Source organism: Dipodomys merriami, unplaced genomic scaffold, assembly GCF_024711535.1.
Source record: "Dipodomys merriami isolate MVZ:Mamm:240054 unplaced genomic scaffold, mDipMer1.0.p SCAF_4, whole genome shotgun sequence".
NCBI lineage: Eukaryota > Metazoa > Chordata > Mammalia > Rodentia > Heteromyidae > Dipodomys > Dipodomys merriami.
In genome coordinates this window covers 42,655,227-42,681,074 of record NW_027205603.1, presented here as the reverse complement: position 1 = coordinate 42,681,074, position 25,848 = coordinate 42,655,227, and the positions used below count along the sequence as shown (strand labels likewise).

At 39.1% G+C, this 25,848-nt stretch overlaps 1 protein-coding gene across 11 annotated transcripts in view; it reads left to right on the top strand.

The window, feature by feature from the left end:
* Window positions 1-25,848, top strand: part of Ncoa2 (nuclear receptor coactivator 2) — a 255,599-nt gene that overhangs the window by 164,414 nt on the left and 65,337 nt on the right. For all 11 annotated transcript variants that reach the window (XM_069990904.1, XM_069990908.1, XM_069990907.1 and 8 more), the window contains 2 exons: window positions 141-245; window positions 5,496-5,668. In XM_069990904.1, coding sequence (XP_069847005.1) covers window positions 160-245; window positions 5,496-5,668 — 259 coding nt within the window. In that variant the 5' untranslated portion in view covers window positions 141-159. The remainder of the gene's footprint in view (window positions 1-140; window positions 246-5,495; window positions 5,669-25,848) is intronic.

The following is a 25,848-nucleotide window of genomic DNA, read 5'->3' as shown; positions in this document are numbered from 1 at the left end:
CATATAGCAAAACAATGTGTTAATTGCTTTGTTACTGTTGTCAAATTTCTGATGAAAGTCAAAGTTGTTTGTTGACAAAATGATCAGACACTTTATCAACAGCTCATTTACTCTTTCTTTTTCCTTGTTTTCTTTTATAGTTGCTGATATGTGTTCAAGATGAGTGGGATGGGAGAAAATACCTCTGACCCATCCAGGTCAGAGACAAGGAAGCGAAAGGAATGTCCTGATCAGCTTGGACCCAGGTTAGAGTCTTACTTTTTAAAAAATCAGTATTAACAGCCTGGCACCGGTGGCTCATGCCTATAATCCTAGCTATTCAGGAGGCTCAGATCTGAGGATCATGGTTCAAAGTCAGCCCGGGCAAGAAAGTCCGTGAGACTCTTACCTCCAATAAACCACCAGAAAACTGGAAATGGCGCTATAACTCAAGTGGTAGAGCGCTAGCCTTGAGCTGAAGAGCTGAGGGACAGCGCCCAGGCCCAGAGTTCAAGCCCCATGATCGACCAAAAAAAAAACAAACAGCCGGGCGCTGGTGGCTCACGCCTGTAATCCTAGCTACTCAGGAGGCTGAGATCTGAGGATCGCGGTTCAAAGCCAGCCCGGGCAGGAGAGACCGTGAGACTCCTATCTCCAATAAACCACCAGAAAACCGGAAGTGGCGCTGTAGCTCAAGTGGTAGAGCGCTCGCCTTGAGCTGAAGAGCTGAGGGACAGCGCCCAGGCCCGGAGTTCAAGCCCCATGACCGACAAAAAAACAAACAAACAAACAAACAAACTAGTATTATCTATGAAAGGATCCATCACATCCATCTGAGGGGACCATGCAGAGGCAGGCAGGCACAGGAGAAAGATTATTACAAGGTTTATTAGAGGAGCCATATTTGCCCCAGAGAGAGAGCACATGGCGGCCTCCCCTATCCAAGTATCAGTAGGGTCTTGAGGTAGGAAGTGAGGTCGATGGGAGTTCAGGTGGGTTCTGGGTTATTTTAGCATTTACTGCTAATTCAAATACCATATTTGGTTTTTCTCCTTTACAACTGAACTTTTAAATATTGTAGTAGCAGTAGCTTAAATTTCAAATATACTAATCAGTTACCGATTTTATTTTTCTTTACACTCAGAGGAAAACCATATGCTTTTTTTGTGTGTGCTGATCCTGGGGTGTGAATTCCAAATCTGAACACTATCCTTGCATTTCTTTTGCTCAAGGCTAGTGCTCTACTACTTGAGCCAAAGCTTTACGGTTTTTTTGGATTTGGAGATTTTATTCTTGGTAGCTTTTTGGAGATAGGAGTCTCATAAACTCACCTGCCCAGTCTGGCTTCAAATCCTGCTTCTCATATCTCAGCCTCCTGAGGAGGTAAAATTATAGTCATAAGCTACTGTTCCTGGCTAAAATCGATATACTGCTTTTTTTTTTTTTTTTTTTTTTTTTTTTTTGTCATTTGTGGGGCCTAGTGCTGAGCTCTTTTGCTCAAGGCAAATGCTCTATCTCTTTGAGCCACAGCTCTACTTCCAGTTTTCTGGAGGTTAATTGGAGATACGAATCTCACAGACTTTCATGCCCAGTCTGGCTTTGAACCACAATCCTTAGATCTCAGCCTCCTGCGTAGCTAGGATTTCTGGCATGAGCCATGGGTGCCCTGGGAAACTGTACACTTTTTGATGCCCCTCTGTACTTTTATAGTCAGTTCATTTGCTCTATAGTCAATGTATGTTTTCCTCTTACATCACAGAATGTTATGAGAAATCCTGTAGTGGGCTGGGAAGGTGGCTCAGTGGTAGAGCGCTTGCCTTGCATGCATGAGGCCCTGGGTTCCATACCTCAGCACCACATAAGCAGAAAAAGCCAGAAGTGGCACTGGCTCAAGTGGTAGAGTGCTAGCCTTGAGTTGAAGAGCTGAGGGACAGTGTCCAGGCCCAGAGTTCAGACCCTACGACCGACAAAAAAAAAAGCACAGTATGGAGGTTGGTGGTGTGGCTCAAGTGGTAGAGCACCTACCTAGCAAGTATGAGACCATGAGTTAAACCACAATACTTCAAAAGAAAAGATAAGGGGGCTGGGAAGGTGGCTTAGTGGTAGAGCGCTTGCCTTGTATGCCTGAGGCCCTGGGTTTGATTCCTCAGCACCACATAAGCAAAAAAGAAAAAAGCCAGAAGTGGCACTGTGGCTCAAATGGTAGAGTGCTAGCCTTGAGCTGAAAGAGCTGAGGGATAGCACCCAGGCCCAGAGTTCAGGCCCCACGACCGGACCAAAAAAACAAAAACAAAAAAAACAAAAGATAAGAATAAAAAAAAAATCCTGTAGTAAAATGATTTGCTGTGTTTTATGCTGCATTGTTTTATTTTCATAAGAACAGATTGTAGGTCTTAAGTGCAAAAAAAATTTTAAGCAAGTATGGATGATAGTGAGAATTGTTAGACTCTCCATGCAGGCTAATTTGGCTTTATCAGAATTATACATGCCTATCCTCATTGTGTTGATTTTTTTTGCTTTGGTTTGGTTTTGATTTTATTTTTCTGTTATTTTTGTGCTGGAGCATGAACTTAGAACCTGTCACTTAGTGTTAATTGGAGATAAGCATCTCATAGCCTTTCCTGCCCAGGCTGATTTTGAACCACAATCCTCAGATCTCAGCCTCCTGAGTAGCTTCAGATTAAAGGCATGAGCCACTGGCATTGGCAATATCCTGTTTTATCCTAGCATTTTCCCTTCTAAGAATTTTTCTATGATACACTTCTGTAAGTGCAAAAGATATATGTGCCTGTAATCCTAGATACTCAGAAGACTGAGATATGAGGATCATAGTTCAAAGTCCCAGGATCAGCGTATGTGCACACATGCATGCATACACACACACACACACACACACACACACACACACACACACACAAGTGATAATAAAAAGAAATAGCCAGGTGCTTGCGGCTCATACCTGTAATCCTAGCTACATAGGAGACTGAGATCTGAGGATCATGGTTCAAAGCCAGCCTGTGCAGGAAAGCCTGTGAGACTCTTATATCCAATTAAGCACTAGAAAACCAGAAGTGGTACTGTAGCTCAAAGTGGTAGGGCACTAGCCTTGACCAAAAAAGCTTAGGGACCATGCCCAGGATCTGAGTTCAACCCCAGGATGGACAGACAGACAGACAGATGGGAGGGAGAAAGGGAGAGAAAACTGATATTTAGAGACAAATATATAGAAATATATTATGAATTGCAAAAATTTTTAATTAATATATTCAATTACATATAAAAGAAGCAACTGGGTGCCAGTGGGTCATGCCTGTAATCCTAGCTATTCAGGCGGCTGAGAGGATTACGGTTCAAAGCCAGCCCATGAAGGAAAGTCTGTGAGATTCTTACCTCCAATTAAACATCAGAAAGACAGAAGGCAGGGCTGGGAAGATGGTTCAGTGGTTGAGTGCTTGCCTTGCATGCATGAGGCCCTGGGTTCAATTCCTCAGCACCACATAAACATAAAAAGCCAGAAGTGGCACTGTGGCTCAAGTGGTAGAGTGCTATCCTGGAGCTGAAGAGCTGAGGGGCAGCGCCCAGGCCCAGACTCGAGGCCCCCATGACCGACCAAAAAAAAAGACAGAAGTGGAGCTGTGGTTACAGTGAGCTCAGGGTAGTGCCTAATTCCTAAGTCAAGCCCCAGAACTGGCAATAAATAAATAAATAAAATTCAAGCAGCTTCTATTTTATTAAACAACTCTTTTAGTGTTTTGAATGTCATTTAGTTGGTCTTTCACTGTACTTGTACAAAACAATTATACAGTTAGTTAATATCTGAGTTTGCTATTCTATTCAAATGAGATGATTTTGCCAGTTTTGGTATTTTCCTTCTCCATTGACTTTTTAACACTTTACTTGAATTTGGACCCTTTGAATTTCATATGTCATTCAGCTTAGACAGTTAACAAATATGCTGTATTAGTTTCACTTTTGCTGCCCGTTGTAATTTCTTGTATTATCTACAGAGGCTGCAGGATTTGATTACTAACACTTTTTAAAAGCCTATACAATTATAAAGATTTCTTTTTTATTATCTCAGTGTTTTACAAGAAAGTCATTGCAGTTTTTTATAACTGGGAATAATAGCTTTCTTCTTTTAGTTATCTTAAGTAAAATTTTTACAAATGTAATCTCCCTAGCTGGGTGTCAGTAGCCATACTTATAATCCTAGCCACTCAGGAAGCTGAGGTCTGAGAATTGCAGCTCAGAGCCAGCTCAGGCAGAAAAGTCTTGATACTCTGTCTCCAAGTAACTAAAAAAATGTCAGACTAGAGGCTTGGCTCACATGGTAGAGCATGATCAGTTTACTCACAAGCCAAGTGAGAGTAAAAATCCCTGTTTGTTCAAACACCAGAAAAGGCATAAATAAATAAATAACATATTAGCCGGGCGCTTTTGGCTCATGCCTGTAATCCTAGCTACTCAGGAGATTGAGATCTGAGGATCATGGTTCAAAGTGAGCCTTCTTTATTTGCATAACAATAAATCCAGTTCCCACTTGTGTGAAACTTCATCAAGTAAAGACAGTATTGACCATAATCATGTAGATCCTTGTTGTGTAGAATCTTACAGCCCAGTGTGAGACAGTAGGCACATTGATTATTTAATTACATAAACTTAGGCTTGTTTTTTAATAGTTTTTTTTTTTTTTTTTCCCAGTCCTGGAGCTTGAACTCAGAGCCTGGGTACTATCCTTGAGCTGCTTTTGCTCAAGGTTAGTATCCTACCACTTGAGCCACAACTCCACTTCTGGCTTTTATTTATTTTTTTATTTTTGGTAATATACTGGAGATAAATGTCTCACAGGCTTTCCTGCCTGGACTGGCTTCGAACTATGATCCTCAGATCTCAGCCTCTTAAATTAGCTAGGATTACAGGCATGAACCACTGGCACCTGGCAAGTGTAGGTTTTAAAGGACATGCGATATTTTTGGACAACCTCCCTTTCCCCAGCCAAAGAATTTCTGTGTTTATATAGGTAGCTTTTATTTGTCGTGTCTGTATTAAAATTGGTTTATCAGCCGGGTGCCGGTGGCTCACGCCTAGTAATCCTAGCTACTCAGGAGGCTGAGATCAGAGAATCATGGTTCAAAACTAGCCCGGGCAGGAAAGTCTGTGAGACTCTTATCTCCAGTAAACCACTAGAAAACCGGAAGTGGCACTGTGGCTCAAGCAGTAGAGTGCTCGCCTTGAGCTGAAGAATGTAGGGACAGCGCCCAAGCCCAGAGTTCAAGCCCCACGACCGACAAAAAGTAAAATAAATAAAATAAAATTGGTTTATCAGCTAGTTGCTGGTGGCTTCTGCCTAAGTGGAACTGTGGTTAAAATGGCAGAGTACTAGCCCTGAGCAAAAAAGTTCAGGAACAGCACCCTGAGTTCAAGCCCTAGGATGGCACAAAAAATTTTTTTATTATATATTTTTTCATAATAGCTCAGTTTCAAATACATAATAAAAATGTGTTTCTTCTTTTTAGCCCCAAAAGAAATACTGAGAAACGTAATCGTGAACAGGAAAATAAGTATATTGAAGAACTTGCAGAGCTTATTTTTGCAAATTTTAATGATATAGACAACTTTAACTTCAAACCTGACAAATGTGCAATCTTAAAAGAAACTGTGAAGCAAATTCGCCAGATCAAAGAACAAGGTAAGAGGACTGAATTCATATATCTGAAGAGTTGAGTTGGTTTCTCTTTTTCCATGTATGAGAAAGCCCTTCAGAGTCTCTTTAATCCATTTCTTAGGCTTACATTATTGATGAGAAAATGATGTCACAGTGTAAGATGAATGCAAGTATCACTTGCAGTGGTTTATAAATAGGCTTTATATAAAATTCAGCCATTCCCAAGACAGGGGACCGAGGTAAATTGGGATGATGTAACTTTTCATCTGCTAAACTCAGCTAGGAGCCCACTCATTCTTCTCCCCCATTTGGACTTTTCAAATCTTACACAGCAAGTGACTATCATAATTCACAAGTGAGAGTAGGTGGAGATGTAAACCAGAAGTGAGGAAGTGAAGCACCTCTAGTTTCAGCTAGTCAGCATATTTGATTACGTCTGAGCCTCTACTGGTCTTGCCAATGGATTAGAATTACATATCCTGAATGACAAGAGTTTGGAAAGGCTGTAATCACTAGGAAAAATTCTTTTGTGAAGTTAAAACACAGAACATGAACACTTTCTTCCGGTGGTTTTCTTTTTTTCCTAAGATCATTTTGTGCTTCTCTTCTTTGATATTTTTGCCTACAGAAAAAAAGTAAGTAATATTTTTTAAAAAATACATTTGTCTTGTGGTGCCAAAAATCAATCTTTATTGGGCATATATTAACAGCATCCAGTGTTGGGGTGAATACAGGCTCTGAAGTATCTGTATACAAGTCTCCTGCAGGGCCAGGAATATCATTATCTCTCCTGTTTTCCAGTGCATCCTCTTGAAGTTCATGTTTTTTAATCTCCCTTTTATATAATATTCAAACAGGTAGACTTTAAAAGTATATCTTTGTCTTTATAGATTTGTGAGCCTCCAATTGTGCTATTAGTCATAAAATGCTATCTCTTAGCATATTATCATCATAGCATTTTTCATTTTCATATATATTCTAATGAACAGTTCTATGTAGAAGAGTTTCACAAATAAAGGTCTGTCTTGTAAGAACTTACATACATTGGGCTGGGAATGTGGCTTAGTGGTAGAATGCTTGCCTCACATGCATGCTCTGGGTTCCATTCCTCAGTACCACATAAACAGAAAAAGCCAGAAGTGGCGCTGTAGCTCAAGTGGTAAGAGTGCTAGCCTTGAGCAAAAAGAGGCAATACAAAAATAAATAAAAAAGGGCTGGGAAGGTGGCTCAGTGGTAGAGTGCTTGCCTTGCATGCCTGAGGCCTTGGGTTTGATTCCTTAGCACCACATAAGCAAAAAGAAAAAAGCCGGAAGTGGCACTGTGGCGCAAGTGGTAGAGTGCTAGCCTTGAGCTGAAATGCTGAGGGACAGCACCCAGGCCCAGAGTTCAGGCCCCACAACTGGACCCAAAAATAAATAAACAAATAAAATAAATAAATAAAAAGGGAACTTACATGCATATAGCATACACAAGACAATTTCTAATACCAGCCTACTCTGGAAACCAGTCTCACTTTCCTAGTTTCTTTAGCAAAGTTAACTCCATCAACATTCAAGTTTTCTTCCCTTAGTGTATTAGTTTCCCTTCCTCATTTTTCTCTTTTTCCCCTTACCAAAACTCTGTTTTAATTTTGTACCTTTGTTCATTTAGGCTATAAATGAATGGATGAAAGAATATTCCTAGAACTCTTAGAAAAAAAGGTTTCATGTCTTTTATGTCTTAACATAATCATACATGTATTTTTAACCACTGTGAAAGTCTTACATTGGTTTTTAAGGTTTTACAAAACCTTGGTAATTCCCCACTCAAACCATAAAACAGGTTAAGATGTGTCACGCTGGGCCTGTGCCATGCCTAAACTACTCTAGTGTTAATCATAAGGTGCATACCGCAGCCATCCAAGAAGCAGCAATAATAAACACCTTGTCACACTGTATTCTTTCAATCACGTGCCTACAGATTTGAAAAGCAGTCTAATTGGAAAAGGGAAGCAAACATTAAATAAAAATGAAAAGTACAAATATGCTTTTAACCTCCTAACTAGTATTTCAGGAATGTTCCTTGTTTAACACATGGTTTTTGTTTAGAAGAACAAAATCAGACCAGAAAATCATGTTGCCATCTACCTTTTGGAGCCTCAGCAAATTATTTCATGTCTGTGAGACAGTCTCCTCGGATTGTCTGAGGAAGCACTCAGCAAGAGCCTGTTACAATAAATGTTCATTAGCTGGTAGCTTTCTTTCTCACATGAAGCAGAAAGGCAGCTTTTCTCTCTCTTCTGTGCTAACATCATCTGATAGTGACTTCTTCCTTCATATGGAAAGCGAAAGAAAAAAGGTGGAAGGGTGATTATCTTTTCTCCATGGTCACTTAAAGAAATTAAATATTTTCTAGAGCCAGAGAACTCTGCATAGACTGGGCATCACTCACCACTGATGCTCTGGTTAGGCTGTTCGAGTTCTCTCTCAATATGTTCTAGAGCAACACCTAAGTCAGGCTAAGCCATTCTGCCTGTTGCCCAACCGCTCCATCTCTTCTGTTGCCAATCATTATAAATAATAAGTGAAACCCAACTTGCATCTTTCTACCATTATCCCAAACTTGGTATTTCAGCCTCACCTGTCACCTTGACTAAAACTAACTCGAGAGTTTATGAAAATATACCTAAGTAGTAAGTCCTTGTTTCAATACCAGTAATTAATAATAACAGTCTTCACTCATTTTTGTAACTTTTTAAAGAGACTTAGATATATTCAGAGGCACCTCTATTCAAACTTAAATACAGAGGGGCTGTGAGGCCCCTGAGTTCAAGCCCCAATACCAGAAAAAAATGGTATGAGGGCACAAATTTCATCATAAAGTCTATTGATAACGTATTATTGGTACATTTTCTTCATAAGTCTTTTGGCTTCTGTTTGCTTTGTTTAATGTTTCTGTATTTTGTTGATATGTATGGTACACGATATTTATGTTCAAAATTCTATCTTAAGTGAATAGTATTGCATTTTGATTTACTTTTCACCATAATTTTCTTTTACCATTTCTGTTTGTGTGACCAATGCTAGTACATGAAATATATGCAGACAGATTAGTAGGAAAGCCCACCTGGACTTTCGGGACCATATGTAGATGTGAACTAAATGAGTCAAATGCTTGGATTGATGATTGCTTTATAACTCCAATTTAAACAGTTGTGTAATATGTACACAGAAGGGGAATTGCCCTCCAGACCTATAAAAATGTTTTTTACCTGAGCCTTCTTACACTTAACAATATACTAAGTAAAGTGGAATAAACCTATTTTGCCTTTGGGGAAGCTGGGACCAGGAAGATTATGTTTGAGGTAAGACTGGGCTCCATAGGAAGACCTTGTCTCCAAAATGCACAAAAGTTTTCTAAATACTGTTTGCTTTTCAGACAGATTATTGAGAGCAGTTTTATTCTTGAACTTATTATTCTGATAAAACAAAGGAGAGTGAAATGTGACTATATTTGTAGACTTTAGACCAAAGTGAATTTTCAGACTGAGATGGCTTACACAGTAGTAATTTATTCTTCATGCAACTACTTTAACTGATCCTTCCAAGGAATTTTTTTTTCCAGTTTGGTGAATATGGGTGGGATGTGAAAAGCCCAAACCATAAATTTACTCTTGTAACAATTTATATCTGTACCTGACAACAGTACTGTCAACTGCACATTGTTGTAAGCAGTTTCTAGAACTTTTCATCTTTCATGACTAAAACTCAGAACCCTCTGCTGTTGTCCTCCCGCCCAGCAGCTCCTAGTAACCATCATTTATGTTCTGTTGATAGGAGTTGGACGATTTAAATATCTCATCTAAGTAGAGTCAAAGTGTTTATTTTTGAGTGATCTATGTGTTTGCTAGTGACCATCCTAATGTGTTTAACGTGTGGTTTTGATTTGTTATTTCCGAATGCTTAATGATGATAAACATGATGATAACACATTTGGGGAAGAATAAGGTTCTACTACCACACTGCAGTGGAATGCCTGCTAGAATCAAATGCTAGAATATTAGACCTGTAGAAGTCTACTATTAGTACATAACAAAAACAATGAGAAAAAAATGAAGTTCAGTTCTAGAAACAGGAGTGGCATGTACTCTGGAAAGAAGGTTCTGAGGTACAGGAACCAGGTCCATATGAAGCTACTGGCACTAAGATCTCACTTCTAGACCTTGTACTTCATTTCAGCTATTTTATCCCCCAGCTTTCTACTGCATTAGACTTCCTTATTCAGATCCCTTATTCAGGGAAGGGAGATATGTTAAGTCTTTATAGCCTGCAATGGTAGTTGCCATGGGTGAAATGAGGCTCTGTCCATCTCAGTTCTTTCATCCTTCTATGACTGTGAAATGTTTTACTCAGAAATATTTTAGTTTATGCCTTTCTGCTTAGAAAATGTTCACTTTTTGTTCCTCTCTGAGGCATCCCTGATAGTAGTGTAGGGACCTATTTTTTAAGTGTTCCCTTCTCGCTGTACCCCTGGGTTCTTTTACTTAGAACTCTAGGAAAACAGGTTCTTCACTTGAGCTTTATAGTAGAAAATGCACACCTTTCCAACTCGTGCTTTGCCATGCGTGCAAAAACCCACTAAAAGTTGACCTCTACCATTTTAGGCTAATATCCTAATTGTTGGATATTTTACTCCTGAATTGCTCTTATCAGCAATCGGGTCATAAATTGTATTTATATAGGTTTCCTGAGAAAGTTATAGATTTCTAAGGCAGTGGATGGTAGTTAATACTTATTGATTAAAGACTCTAGATACCAATTAAGTTTAGCCAGAGAATTGATTTTAATATGACCCTTTTTTATTGTGGTAAGTATACATAGCATAAAATTGGCCATTTTGAAATGCATGGCTCCGTGGCAGGTACTAAGTATTCACATTGTTCTGCAGTCACCACCACTGCTCATCTTCAATGAATTTCTGCCTAGGCTGGATTTGAACCATGACCCTCAGATCTCAGCCTCTTTGAGTAGCTAGGATCACAGGTGTGAGCCACCAGTGCCCAGCTAACTTTTCAAAACACCCAACATAGAGTATATTACAGTGCACCATACAAAAATTGTATCTAAGGCTATGTAACTGATTTTTTTTCTTCAGCAATATTAAAAGCATGTAATAAGAATGTTTGTACATAGTTTTCTGCCATCTTCTCACTCTCTGCTTTGTTCTCAATCCATTCTGATTATAAGATTCTTTCCGGATTGATATTACTTCCTGTGTTTTGTTGGTAAGGGAACTCATACGCAGTCACAATAATAAGGTTGCCACCAAAAAGTCACAAGCGGAACTGTGGCTAAATTGCAGAACAGTAGCCTTGAACAAAAAAGCTCAGGGTCGGGTACTCCAGCCCTGAGTTCAAGGCCCAGGAACAGCATAAAAAAAAAAAAAATTGAGGCCTTGAGGCCAGTGGGTATAGAATTCACACTGTAGCCTGGAATTTTTTTTGGGGGGGGGGATCCAGTCGTGGGGCCTGAACTCTGAGCCTGGGCACTGTGCCTCAGCTCTTCAGCTCAAGGCTAACACTCTACCACTTGAGCCACAGCGCCACTTCTGGCTTTTTTCTTTTTGCTTATGTGGTGCTGAGGAATCTAACCCAGGGCCTCATGCATGCAAGGCAAGCACTCTACCACTGAGCCACCTTCCCAGCCCCAGCCTGGAAATTTTTTTTTTTTTGGGGGGGTGGTTCCGGTCGTGGGGCCTGAACTCTGGGCCTGGGCGCTGTCCCTCAGCTCTTTAGCTCAAGGCTAGCGCTCTACCACTTGAGCCACAGCACCACTTCTGGCTTTTTTCTTTTTGCTTATGTGATACTGAGGAATCAAACCCAGGGCCTCAGGCATGCAAGGCAAGCGCTCTACCACTGAGCCACCTTCCCAGCCCCTGGAAATTTTTTTTTTTACACTGTTTTGTCCCCTGCTTCTGAGAATGATGGTTTTGGCTTCCACTTTGTTTAGGTTTATTATCAGAGAAAGTGGTATTCCAAAAGCAGTGTGCTCAAAATTGAGTTGTAGTAGTTACTTCTGTGTCTATAGGGGTAGTTTTACCATATAGTATTGAAGGGAGAGGTAGTGATAATGATTTTTTCGGGCTCCATGTGGTTTTGTTAAGTACCTTATCATGACTAAAGTCTAAAGTCTTAGAGCCATGGAATCATGAGGCCCTAGACACTGAGCAGGCACTATCGCAGATGGTACCTCTAGGGTATAACTGTCTCCGGCCTAGGTTCCTGTGCCTTCTACACTTCAGTGAATAATAACCAGGTGCCTTTGATTTCTGATGAGTATCTTTCAAAGGGAAAGATTACTGATGTAGGCTGTTTCTCATTTCACCCCATTCTGAATACTGTTGCTCTGTATTCAGCACTTTCATGTTTTCCTGTGGTATCAGAAAGAAAATAAATGTTCTCTGTGTCACAAGTAGCTATCATTCCACATCTGACGTGACCAAAGCATGTTTGGGATAGGAGAGGAATATGGGGAGGCAGCTGTTAGGCAGAAAATCCCAGGCTATGGTCAGGTGAGGTGGGGTGTCTGTGGCCACAAGGATAATTGAGATAGAACAGCAATGTTATATGACCAGTTAGATTTGAGATACATACAAATATCGGAACTGGTTGGTAACAATATAGCTAAAAATGTGTAGAATATAAAATGTAATTACTATTATAAGCCAGGAGCTAGATGCATGATATAAAACAATAAACAAGAACGTACATCGTATTCTTTTAGAGACAGAATCACCTCTAAGCTAAGAATGGAGATTACTTCAAGCAGCCTCATTGGCCTTTGTAAGTACTCAGACTATAGACTGTTCCAGATAGGGAAGCTAAATTTCAATCAAGAGGCATTTGTTTACAATTATTTCAGATAGCCATCTAAAGAGAAGAAACTTTACTTCTTCAGTAATGTAGTATTTTACTGCTGATTCTTGTCTCATTTTATATAAATACTTTTTGCAATAGGATCTCACTGTAATATAGATGGCATTAACACTCCTAATTGTATAGTTATCAATGCTATCAAATATAGATCTATCTTTATAAAAACTCTAGCAGAAGTCTATATACTAAGCAGCATGTATAATCTTTGCTTTGCTTACTTCATTCTGATATTTCTGAGTATACCCATCATCTCCTTTCATCCTTGTGATTCTCCTATAGGGTAAGTTTACTTACTTATCTCCATTTTGCAGTAGGAGCAAAGGTTTCAGTCTAGACTTACCTAAAGTCACACAACTGAGAGAGAGCACTAGAGTTCACATTCAGATTTCTGTCTAGCTTCAAGCATTTTCCTGCCATTTGGAAGATGATGTTATAAATGAATTGAATAAATGGTATCAACTGTTATTTAAAATAACTATGAAGAATATTTCTTGCTGATCTCTACTTTAGAAAATGGTACACACACGTACTTTCATGGCAAGTTAGTTTTCTGGTCACGTACTTTCATGGCAAGTTAGTTTTCTGGTCAGGTAAAAGATGATGATGATAAAAATCCAAAGGAACTACAAAGTTGTTGTATATACCAAAAGACATCTTGGTAATTTGCCAAAAAGTTGGGTAACAAGCTTGTTTTAGGACATTTGCTTCATACCCTGTTATGTTATGAATGGAGACTTTCCATCAAGAGTACATGTTCTGTTTTCTCGTCGTTTTATCTGTCCATCTCCATGGTGCAGTGTAACCTCTAGATGTACAACAGTTCTGCCTATGATAAGAAAGTATAGTCTCCCTTTTCAGGAAATATATTGAGGACACAACAGACTTTGCTGACAATCACTGTGACTACCCCAGTACTCATTGCATAATTGGTCTAAAATAAAGGAGTAGATCTGGGGGCCAAGAGTCCTTAACTACATACAAGACTCTGAAGTATATTTTTATCTTATATTCTAAAAGGGAATTGTGGAAATATAAACTTCCACTTAGAAAAATGGATTTATGAGATTTCAAGAATTTAAACTATTAAATATCCATAGCTATCTGAAATAGTATCTTTGCCCATTGTATCTTTTGTCCTTTCTTATATAAAAAGGGGCCAATATAACATGGTTTCATAAAAAAAAAAAAAAAATACATGGACTATGAGAGAAAAGTTGTTTAGGTAAAGTGGGCTTGGATTCTCCTCTTCTAATATAAAAGTTCGATCATCCGTGCCAAGTACCCAGAGCTGAGACCTATAATCCTAGCTAGTCATGAGGCTGAGATCCAGAGGATTGAGGTTCAAAACCATCCCAGGCAGAAAATGTCATCTCAGTCAATTAGCAAAGAGCAAAATTGAAAGTGTGACTCAAATGATAGAGCAATAGTGGAACAAGCAAACCAAGCAGACAGGATGTCTCAAGTTCAAACTCTTCCTCTAAAAAGAAAAAAGCCCGATCACCTGTAAGAGATTTAGAGTCCTGGTGGGCCTGTCCATTTTGGAATTAAGACACTTTGTCTCGTGGAGGGAATGAAAAGTGAAATAAATAGGACCGATATTGACATAGTACTCCTTCCCATACATTCATCACTGAGATGGCCTTTCACTCCCAGTTAATGCTAGCTGGTGGATAATACAGAATTCTTGTGCCATTTGGAGGAGTCTGTTTCTTCTGCTCTCTTAGGTCTGAAGTCTTTCTTGATGTGATTTATTATTTAAGCCTGCCTGCATTTGACAGCCACATGAACAGTGTCATTTTGTTACATTAATTTTATTATATCTGATGGAAAGGAAAGAAAAGTAGGATCTTTCATAATTGACATCATTCTAAACTACCCCTAAATTAAACTTACCTTCTTAAGAATCATTTTCTTTTGATAGGCAATTTTCAATCAGTAATCCCTTCCATATCAGTCAGTTCAAGAAAAAAAATACATCATACATTTTTTTTGAATATTATTAGTGAAATTGTCAAGGGCAAAAAATATAAGTATTTTTGTCTCTTAGATTATATGGAAGTATATCTCGTGTGTGATTGAATTTATTAAGCCCATTTTCCATTTTCTGTCTCTCTCTCTTTAAGAAACAAATTCAGTTTTCAACCTTAAAATCTTTCTTTAAGGTTTCTTAATAAATTAATTGTTCCCAATAGAGAGCATTTTCTGTCAAAAGCTATGTCTCTCTAAGTGTACTTAGATTCCCAGACCAGTTCCATAAGCATATTAATACCAATAATGCTTCTAACTAGAGTAGGATGTATTCAGCTCTGTTTCAAACATATAGATGTTAGATAAATAAGGTAAAAAATGTTTTAGAAGCATTGGGAAAGGTAATCCAAACTTTTCTTTTATCTTACTTCAAGTCTAGATAGCATCCTATGAGCTTCTAAAGGTAGGATCCCTTCTCCTGGTGTTTAATACATGATGAGTACTGGAGAGGCTACTCAATTGACACATCTGTGATTTCTAGAGAGATCTGTTTTGGCTTTCCAGGACTGTGCTTGCCGTGCAGTACCAGTCAAGACTCTTAGAGCAAGAGCAGCACCAGAAGTACAGGCCTGCAGTGGTAGCGATGAGCAGACCTGGCTTGGCTGGGGCTAGAACACACGTTTTCATAGACTCTAGGCTACCTTTACCATTCTTCCTCATAGTCCACCTGCTTCCCCTTCCACTGTTTTCATCTAACCATACCTCTATTTCTCCTGGACTTTTTCTTTTCTGGTCCACTGCAAGCACAAAATTCAGGTTTTTGTGTACTCGTGATCTAGAGTACACTTTCAACTTTTGAAATTGTCTAAGGATTGTCACTGCTATAACAAGTAAAATATATGTAAAATAACAAAAGTCACACATTTTCAGAAAGTTTTAAAAATGCATAGGAAGTTGTGTTCCAGATGTTTTTGAAATATAAGTGAAGTTTAGTCTTTGTCACTTCTATACCTCAACTTCAGTTTATCCCTTTTTATCTCACTGAAGATGCTTGGGTCCCTTCCAGTTCCTGCGGAGACTTTATTTCACACGTGTGTGTGTGTGTGTGTGTGTGTGTGTGTGTGTGTGTGTGTCTGTGTCTGTCTGTCTGTCTGTCTGTCTGTCTGTTCCTCTTCCTCCATCTCTGCTTCTCTCCCTCTTCTTTAGGGTCTATTTGTAGAAACAAAGCCCACATAATAGTAGTAGGTCAGAGATCACTTGAAGAAAAACATTTGTCAGCTAGGTGTTGATGGCTCACACCTCTAATCCTAGCTACTCAGTAGGCTGAGATCTAAGGATCACAGTTAAAGGCCAGCTCAAGCAAGAAAGTCCATGAGACTCTTTATCTACAATAAACTATCAAAAAAAAAACTGGAAGTGGAGCTGTGGCTCAAGTGGTAGAACACTACCCGTAAGCAAAAAAGAATCACAGGGAGAGTGCCCAGGACCTGAGTTCAAGCCCCAGGACTGGCAAATCTACCCACCCCTATCTCCCCCTAAAAAAGGTTTATTTTCAGAGGAGCTCCTTTGCCAGAGGATGTTGTAAGCAGGTACTGGGAATGTGGAGGAGGCACCTGTGCAGTTTGATGAATGTTTAGGAATCTGCATTGTGTCCTTCGGTACTGAAGTGAATATTCATTTTCTGACTCACAGGCAGACTTGAGGTTTTGAATCTCTACCCTAGTGGTTTCAAAGCCATAGCAGTTTTTAATCTCTCATACTTGGCTACTACATATGTAATCACTTAGGGTTGTTAGAATATACTCACTGTCTGAGCCAGTGACTCATTATCTATAATACTAAGCTACTAAGGAGGCTAAGATCTGAGGAGTGTGGACCAAAGCCAGCCCAGGCAAGAAAAGTCCATGAGACTCTTATGTCTAATACCATCAAAAAGCCAGAAATGGGGCTTTGGCTCAAATGATAGAGCACTAGCCTTGAACACAAAAAGCCTAGGGAGAGTGTAACGTCAAACCCCAGTAACAGCACGTACACCCACACTCACACTACCCATTCTTCACCTGCAGGACTCAGTAAACATATTCCATATTTTTAAATACATAAATTATGAACAATTGGACTTTTTCATAAAGTGACCCCTGAAGTGGAGACAGTGGGAATTGTTAAATCACCTAGCTGAAAGCATTCTATGTTAGCATTTGTAAAGACTTACAAAAGTGCCAAATGTTTGTGGACCAGTGTTATGTACCTACCAGTTTCATTATTAGTTTTCATTCTAGTAGGTCTACCTGTTTTAGCTTTCATACCACCACAGTATCTTCTCCTAAATAATTCTTGACTTTTAGATAGCCTACCTACTTTTTTCCCTTTTGCAGTATTGACTTTCTTATAAGAAGTAAATGATTGTGGCCATCCTCCATATTGCTTCTCTTCCATATTCCTCTGAAGGGCCCCTTAGGTAATTTCTTTTTCCCCCCTTAGGTAATTTCTGTGTGCTCTATTAAAGTCTGCTTTTTGCAGCGATTAAAGTTTTAAATTGAGTTCCCAGTTTCAGGATTAGGATAAGCAAGTGAAAAGATCTGTGCTCCCATGGGGTTAAACTCCACTTCTAAATTAAGAGACTCAGACTTTTCTTAGAAAGGAAAGATCATATAACTTACATTGCATAGATACCTCTATAGTTAAATGATGGTACACTTCTTCCTTTTAAAGTCCACCTCTTAACTAGGTTTAATGTTGAAAAATTAACCAATTGTTATTGCTCCTGGAAAATGTTATCAGCCTGAATTTTTGAGATTTGTACATCTAACTTCCTTGGCAATTTGGTTTATCCTTAGAGAATTATATAGAAGATCATTAGCCATCACCTTTTTATTTTCAAATTCGTTTGTGCTTTATACCTCAGAGAACTAATTAGGCACTGTTAGGATCCTGAGGTATGTGCATGGTTCCTGGTGTGTTGATGGAAGTTTATTTTGAGGTACGTAATCAGCCTTGCCACATTCATACTCTGATGAAAGCATTCTTGGTGAAAATCTCAAATAATTAGAGTCTATATTCATTTCAGCATCTAAACTGCAGTTTCCTAAACTTAACTTTTCAAACAAGCTAAGTCTCCCAACTAAATGAATAAAATACATTCATACTTCAGCTCATACTCACAAGTTTCAAATTTTCAATTCGTTCACAAATCCCTTCTCCTTTAAAAAGATAGCCTGTCAACCCTATTTCAGCTCTTGGCTTAATTATGGCAGTGTGCCTTAAAACTCAGAAGAGTTCAAAGTTTTTCTTTTAGTCTTTTTGCATCCCTACCACCTGACATGATTCCTTTAAAAAGATATAAAATGCTAGTTTTTTGAAAAGGAAATTTTAAAAGAGAATTAAGGAGTAAATTTTCTTGTTTTGTTTGTTGAAGTTGATCCCCTAAGGGAACCCAGTCCACCTACAGGACTTTTTCTGTGCTTTTCTCCAATGTGGTAAGCACTCACCTCTCCACACCTCTGCCCTGTTGTGTCTACATGGTTAGCACTTACAGTGGGATAAGAAGGTACAAAAATAGAAAACCAGTCTCTGGTTCCTGGATTGATGGTCCCATGGAAACTCAGAGAAGATCCAATTAGATGGTTTCCATTTGATGAAGCAAGTGATATTAGGACTATATAGGGAAACACTAAGCATAATAGCTTGAATCTTTGAGATAACTTGGAGAAAATAATACCTGCCAAACCAAAAAGAATACATACCACCCAGTAGAGATAGTGACCCTTTAGGGCCTAGCATTAGCATCTCAGTCCAGACTGCTTGTTAGACACACCCAGCTGACATGGGATAGAGGGAAAGTGTCAGATATTCCCTATCTGAGACAGATGTTATTGGCCCCTTTAATTAAAAAAGCAGACGTACTCTAATATTTAGAAAGGGGAAAAATCACATACAGTAAAGTATTTGCAGTTTTTTTTGGGGGGGGGGGTCGGTCGTGGGGCTTGAACTCTGGGCTTAGGTGCTGTCCCTGTGCTCTTCAGCTCAAGGCGAGCACTCTACCGCTTGAGCCACAGTGCCATGTCTAGTTTTCTAGTGGTTTATTGGAGATAAGAGTCTCACTGACTTTCCTGCTCAGGCTGGCTTTGAACCGTGATCCTCAGATCTCAGCCTCCTGAGTAGTTTGAATTATAGGTGTGAGCCACCAGCGCCCGGCTAGTATTTGCATTTTTATTCATGTTACTTAAAACTGATGTTCAGTATTGTAATAACTGAAGAAATGTATTGCTGTTTCACTGACTTTGACCTAAAGTATAAGTTTATTGATTAAAAACCATAGAAGTAGCCAGATGCTGGTGGCTCATACTCAAGGGACTGAAATCTGAGTTCAGTGCCAGCCTAGGCAGAAAAGTCCATAACACTCTTATCTCCAGAAGTGCAGTAATAGTAGAGTGCTAGCTTTGAACACAGTTCAGGTACAGCACCCAGAGTTGAAGCCCCAGGACTTGCGCGTGCTCAAGCATGTGTGTGTGTGTGCGCACACACACACACACACACACACACACACACACACAATCCACAGAAGTGTTATTCAATTCATTAATACCAATATCTTAATAATTATAATAAAATGTTACAAGTTCAATTTATATTTTATCACAAAGACATGTAATGTTCTTTTCCTTTAGTAGAAACTTGTCTGATTCTTTTCATTTTGTTCAGACATTAGAGTCTATGTATTCCATTTTTAAGCCAAGATGATTTCAGATTCTTCTTGTGTTTTTATGATACAGTTATTTAAAGTAATATTTATTTGTAATTTGTGAATAGATCTATAAGGTCTTGTCTTTGTAAAGCTGCTTATAATTATAAATGCAGAATAATATTATTACTTCACACTTGCCTTCTACAGATCTTGAAGTGTCCCACATGCATTATTTTATTAAGCCTAATAACATCCCTGTGAGGCATAGGCATTTTGCAAGTGATTATAGATTGCTTTGCTGAATCAGCACAGCCTCATGGCATTATGATAAGCTTGGAAAAGATTGAGGTCATGTACTAACTTGCTCTCAGGAAACCCTATATGCAACCAAATGTTTTTCTTGGCATTTCAGAGCTGACAACTACCACCATTCTAGTATCTGCGAAACCACACTGTGCATTGGTGCAATAAAAACAACAAACAGTACATCTTGAAAAAGCAAATCAAAGGTATTAGTTGATTCATTTGAGAGGCGGCTGAATGAATTACCAGTGACAAAAGGCTAGCACCTCTCTAGGCCAGGCTAAGAATGCAAAAAAGGCTGGCTGTCTTCTGTTCCTTCAGAGCCTCTGGAACTGGGCCTGCCAGCTCTTCTGTCAGTCATTTTCAGCCACATTATCTGCCTCACCTGCAAGCTAGCACTGGGCGGGTAGGATTTCCAAAACAGGTTTCTTGGTTTCAAACTGTCCAACTGCACTGAAGCTGAACTTGTTCTTTCAAAACGCCATTCCATAAATTGCTTTTGAAGTCTTGATGTATTGAACTAAATCATCTAGGGTTTAGAAACTTAAGTAGAATAATTAAGATTGACAATAAGAAGACATTCTATTTTATTTCATTGAGTACTTATGCATATGTGGTAAACATGTCTTATGCCTGATATATGTGAAACAAAATTAGTTTTCACTTAACTTAAATCAGTTAGTATATTAAGAAGAACTTATCAAGGATAAGAATTATCAAAGATAATTTACCATTGTGGTTTTCACATTTATAATAAGCTATTGCAATGTGATACATTCCATGGTGTAAAAGACTGATCATTATTTGCCTTCAGAGAAGTTTTCTGTTGTCTTATCTGTGGAATAGCCATGGTTATTGTAATCTGTGCAGTGTATCTGTTATAACCTAAATTTGGACAGCAAATGGACAGGCTTTAAGTATTCTAATTTCTTGCAAGTGGATTTGACTATTTAAATAGTCTCTTGTATTTGAGAGTACAAAACCAATATAAGCCTCTGGGAATTACCAGTCACAGTGGTAATCACAGTGTTTTCCCCTCCACTTACACAGAATGCTATATGCATGTGGAAGAATGCTACAATGCTGCACAGATGCTATGTGCATAAGAATGGGAGAAGAAGGCTACCTCTTGTATACACTTTTATTGGGCTCTGAAACACGTAGGCACTGGTAATTTCTAAGATTGTGGACCAGCCTCTCCTGCTGCCTGGTTTGATATGGGTCAGGACCTGAAGAATTCAAACTCTTGTTTTCTTTCTCATTGCTGCTTTAAGCAATTGTAGACATTTGCTTGATGATTCACTGCCCTTACTGCTTCATTTAGAGAGAATTCATGCCATAAAAAATTTGAAGGATTGCTTTAAAGATTGATTTTAAACCTGTTCTTGCTATGAAATGCAGTAACTATTGAATGGAGATTTGGTAGGAACTCTTTGTAGAACACACATTGAATTTAGAGTACTATGATAACAATAAAGGAACATTATTTTGTGTCCAATTAGGATTGTTTTCCAAATGTTTCCCAGTTTTTCTTTTCCTTTCACCTACTGTTTTTATTGATCTCTTGCTCAACTTAGTGATATGTTATGCAATCTAAGTTTGGAAATGTTTATTAAAAATCTAACGCATTTATAAGATTATCTCTTTGTTGCTTTGTATGTCCCTCCCCCACAGTATAACCCCTGCTTTCACTATATTTGATGTCAGTATAACTTGTGGAGGAGATGGGGAAAAACCAGTTGTTTAAGGATACAGGTGGACCTGTTGCAACAATGAGAAGTACAAGTTGTCATGTCCAAAACGAGCTTTACAATGTTGGTGGGGGGGGAGGGGGAAGGGGGGAAGGAGAAGGATTGGGATTGGGGGGGGAGGCTGGGAAGGGATGTGAAGGGTAAACAAAGGAGGAGGCTGCAATGCTTGGTAAGAAATGTACGCATTATCCTGCCCATGTAATTGTAACCCCTCTGTACAGTATGTTCACAAATAAAATTAAATTAAATTAAAATTAAAAAAAATCTATGGATACAGGGACATGATTTACATGGCAAGCCCAGAGTTCAAACCGTAGTACCTATCCCCACCCTCCAAAACGGTGAATGAATACTGATCAGAATTCTCGTGTTTATATAAGAAAGCTTTCTTGCAGGGAATGGGGTGGCAGTTAATGTTTTGGCCTATTTGATCTTCAGAGTGAATCAACCTGTTCTTCTAAGCCCTCCCCTGCTCCCACCTCCCCCAGCCTGAGACTAACCCAGCTAACCGCTCTTTTTCTTGAGAGGGCCAGAAGACAAATCCTAACTACTCTGTTCCTCACAGCATTTTACCCTTCTTGGTCAGCCCCCAAAACTGAGTAGCCTTGCCGGTGCCAAGTTCATAAAGACTAAGGCCATTTTGAATTTATGTATAAAAGGTGAGTTGAAAATGAAAACTATGCCAGGCACTGGAGTCTCACGCCTGTAATCCTGGCTACTCAGGAGGCTGAGATCTGAGGATTGCAGTTGAAAGCCACATAGACAGGAAAGTCGGTGAGACTCTTATCTCAATTAACCACCAGAAAACTGAAAGTAGTACTGTGAGTCAAAGTGGTAGAGCATTAGCCTGGAGGGAAAGAACTCAAGAACAGTCTTCAGGCCCTGAGATCAAGCTCCACAACTGAATAAAAGAAAGGAAAAGAAAAAGAAACTGAAAACTATTTGAAACATTTGAAAAGAATAAACTTTACTTTCTATGTTTTGTAAAAATGATATTTTGTGTAATTTCTCTTAACAAAAGGTATTTTGGAGCATGTAGACCTTCTGAATGATCAACTCCTAGAATTATACGCTTTTTCCCCATCCTTTCTTGAGTTCTGGTAGTAAACTTGGGTTCCTTTCATTTCTATAGACAAAGGATAAAACACATTTTTAGGTATATCATTTGTGTTGTTAGTATGTATGTGTAAATTAACTATTTTGTAGTCCCATTCCCATACCAGGTTCCTAACAGATTAGAAAACAAGAACAAAATTTTGTGAGGCAGGAAGAATATAAACAAACATACAAAGAAGGAGCAGTGACCTATGCATAACAGCAGTTGCCAAATGACAGATGGTACTCTTTGCTACAGTCATTGTTACCTCAGACCTCACGTAGTCCCAGGTTTTCCTCCCTAAATGCTCATCTAGGATTTCTTTGGAGTTTTGTCTTAGTTAGCAACTTGCAGAGTTGATCCAGACTGAACCAATTTGTGTGTACGTGCACGTGCATGCGTGATGCGTGCATGCACGCCTACATGTGCGCACTGGTCATAGGGCTCAATCTCAAGGCCAGAGCCCGGTCCCTGAGCATTTTTACTCAAAGCTAGTACTCAACAGCTCTGCTTTCTGGCTTTTTTTAAAGTAGTTAATTGGGGTCTCATTGACTTTCCTGCTCCAAATTGTTAACTATTCGAGATTTTGGGCTGTGAAATACTTGGGAAGTATTAGATTGTCCATTTTTTTCTGGATCATGCTTCTCCTCATATATGACTTAGAAAGCAAATACCACCATTGACCCTGATCTGAAGCAGCTCTGCAGAGAGCTCTCTTTTCTTGGCCTCAGATACTTGGACTGTTTTGCCCTTAAAGCTGTCCATGTTCCTCCTGTCTTTTTTATTTGTCCAGAGTGGTATTCTCTATACTTACATAAGGTTCTTTCATTGTTCTCAGTGTTTTGTTTTCTCTACTTAGATGATAGGATTTAGAATAATTTAATGTTGTCAGTGTCAATTGGATGATTCTGTTCTGTTATCCAGTTTTTCATTAGGTGTATTACATTGGGAACACTTGCTTTTTAAAACGCATGCTAGTGAGGTCTTCCCTTGGTTTCTGAAGCAGACTAGAACGATAGAACTGGGAACTCTCAGTAAGAAGCAAGATGAAATCCAGGAGCTATAGCCTCCCATAGTATTTTTAGGATCTCAGTTGTTTTTTTGTGTGTGGAAGAGGTCTGTTGAATGGCATTAGGTCCTGTGTTGCAGAGGAAACCTGAAAGGAAGAGATGCTCAGATGGACAAAAAGATCATGTGGAGAGCAAAGCAGGTAGGTCTGCCAGAATCCAAGAGCAAGCTACACAGCAATGAGAACAAATGAGGATGAGGTGTCTGGATGGTTTGGGAGGATCTCTGTGTCTGGGAAGGCACCCCTTTAAATAGGCTAAAGCCATTAGAACTGGTAGCAGGGCTGGAGCTACAGGATAAGGAAACTGAGTAGCCAGTGCTCACCTTTGGTGGACAATCTTCATGATGTCATTTAGTGGATTTGTATGAGAGTTGTAGAACAAAGGATGGTTGAACACAGGGCCTCACATATGCTAGACAGTCAAATTACCACAGAGCTACAATTCTAACACATGGTTTATTCGAAGCTAGGAAAATCCTCCAGTCTGATTTAAAAAAACTTGTGTTACCCAAACTGCTTTTTTTTACATGAAGCATGTCATACGTTCCTACATGGCAGTCTGGATTAATAAAGTCAGTCTGTTTAATGTTTATTCCCTTCATCTGTCAGGTGTTTAAAAAGGATTGGTGGTATTTCATCTTTCCAAATTCGTTTTCTGGTGGCATGACCACTGGGAATTACCATGATTCTCTTAGCATATATGATATAAACTTACTTTTTTCTCATCCAATCTCTAACACCTCTGATGCAAAAAAATGAAAATCAGTTGTAGAGACATTGGTGATCTTTTTTTTTTTTTTTGGGGGGGGGGGCAGTCCGGGAACTTGAATTCAGGGCCAGGGCTCTGTCCCTGAGCCAATTTGAGCTCAAGGCTAGCCCTCAACCACCTGATCCACAGTGCCACTTCTGGCTTTTTCTGTTTATATGGTACTGAGAAATAGAACCTAGGGCCTCATGCATGCAAGGCAAGCACTCTATCACTGAGCCACCTTCCCAGCCCAACATTTGTGATCTTGAGATCCTAGCCAAACTGAATTTCATTTCAGTTCCAGCTAGGAAACAGTTCAGTATTAATGAGCACCCATATGCGCCAGGCAACAAATAGACATTCCTCACAACCCCTGAGGTTAGTACATGTGTGTAATACCTACCAGCTATATGGGAGGTATAGACAGGAAGGACACAAAACAAGAGCCTATGGAAGAAAAATAACCTAAAACAAAAAAGAGCTTGAGGTATGGTTCAGGTGGGAACTCTTGCCTAGCATGTATGGAGCCCTGAGTTTAAATACAATACTACTATAGACTCTACCTGCTGAAAAAAAAATGCCAGTGGAGCTGTCAGAATCTTGAAATCTATGCTGTATTTGAGATGAGGCGATGAGCATTGATGTTGCTGAGTAGTAAGGCAGGAATGTTAGGACTTGAGGTTTCCCAAGTCTGTAAGAAGATATATACTTAGATGGTAAATATTTATACTACTTAGACTGAAGTCTTTCAGATATAAGTTTTATTATAATTTCCATTTTTCTCATATTTATTTTAACCTGATATATCAGAAACTTTAAGTGCTCCTATTGTATGATTTTTTGGCATTGCTTTTGAAAGAAGCCATTTTTAAAATTTCTGAATAAGTCATGATTATTACACGTCCTTACTCAGATAGCTTCTAAAATCATAGCTAGTTGAACCTAGTGAATTATAATTTACTCTAATAAGCAGTCTTCCTGTATATTTGTCCTTCCATTGTAATACTCCATTGCTGTAGATGAAGGTAGAGGCACATGAACACACTGAGTTAGTGCTGCCATAGCAAACTTACTGATATATGTACCTGTTGCCTTTTCATTTGGTCATTTGTGCCACTTTTGAAACCATGTTTCCTTGGGTTTTTGCCCTATGACTATACTGACAGGTTGTATTTAGGGCAAGCAAAAATATATGTGGTGACAACAGATGAGTGATAGTTTTTGTGAACAAAAAGCAGTTATTAGCCACTGTTACCTGACCTGAGTCTGTTCAGATAACTGGCCATCTCTTTCTTCAGTGTAGGCCTGCAGATTTTCAGTTTGTGACAAGATTGTGGAATCTTAAGTAGTCATGTCTCACCATTGATGAAAATGAAACCAAATCTGTTGCTTTCCCTGAAGAGTGCTGGTTGGAGATGGCCTTGGTTAATTTTGCTGATTTTCATGCCAGCAAAGGAAATCATGATGTGGTAACAAGAAGCTCAATGTCAGAAAGAGAGGGAAGCAACTTGGGACTTAGGTTCCTCCCATTACTAAAGAAATTGCAGCTGCACATATTTAATATGCACGGCAGGAGACTTCAGCAGCTCCATGATATATAGTGCATTAATGTTGAAAAGATAAACACATTTGGAGAGCAAAGGAAGGGCCTTGTGTTTTTATGTTAGCAGAA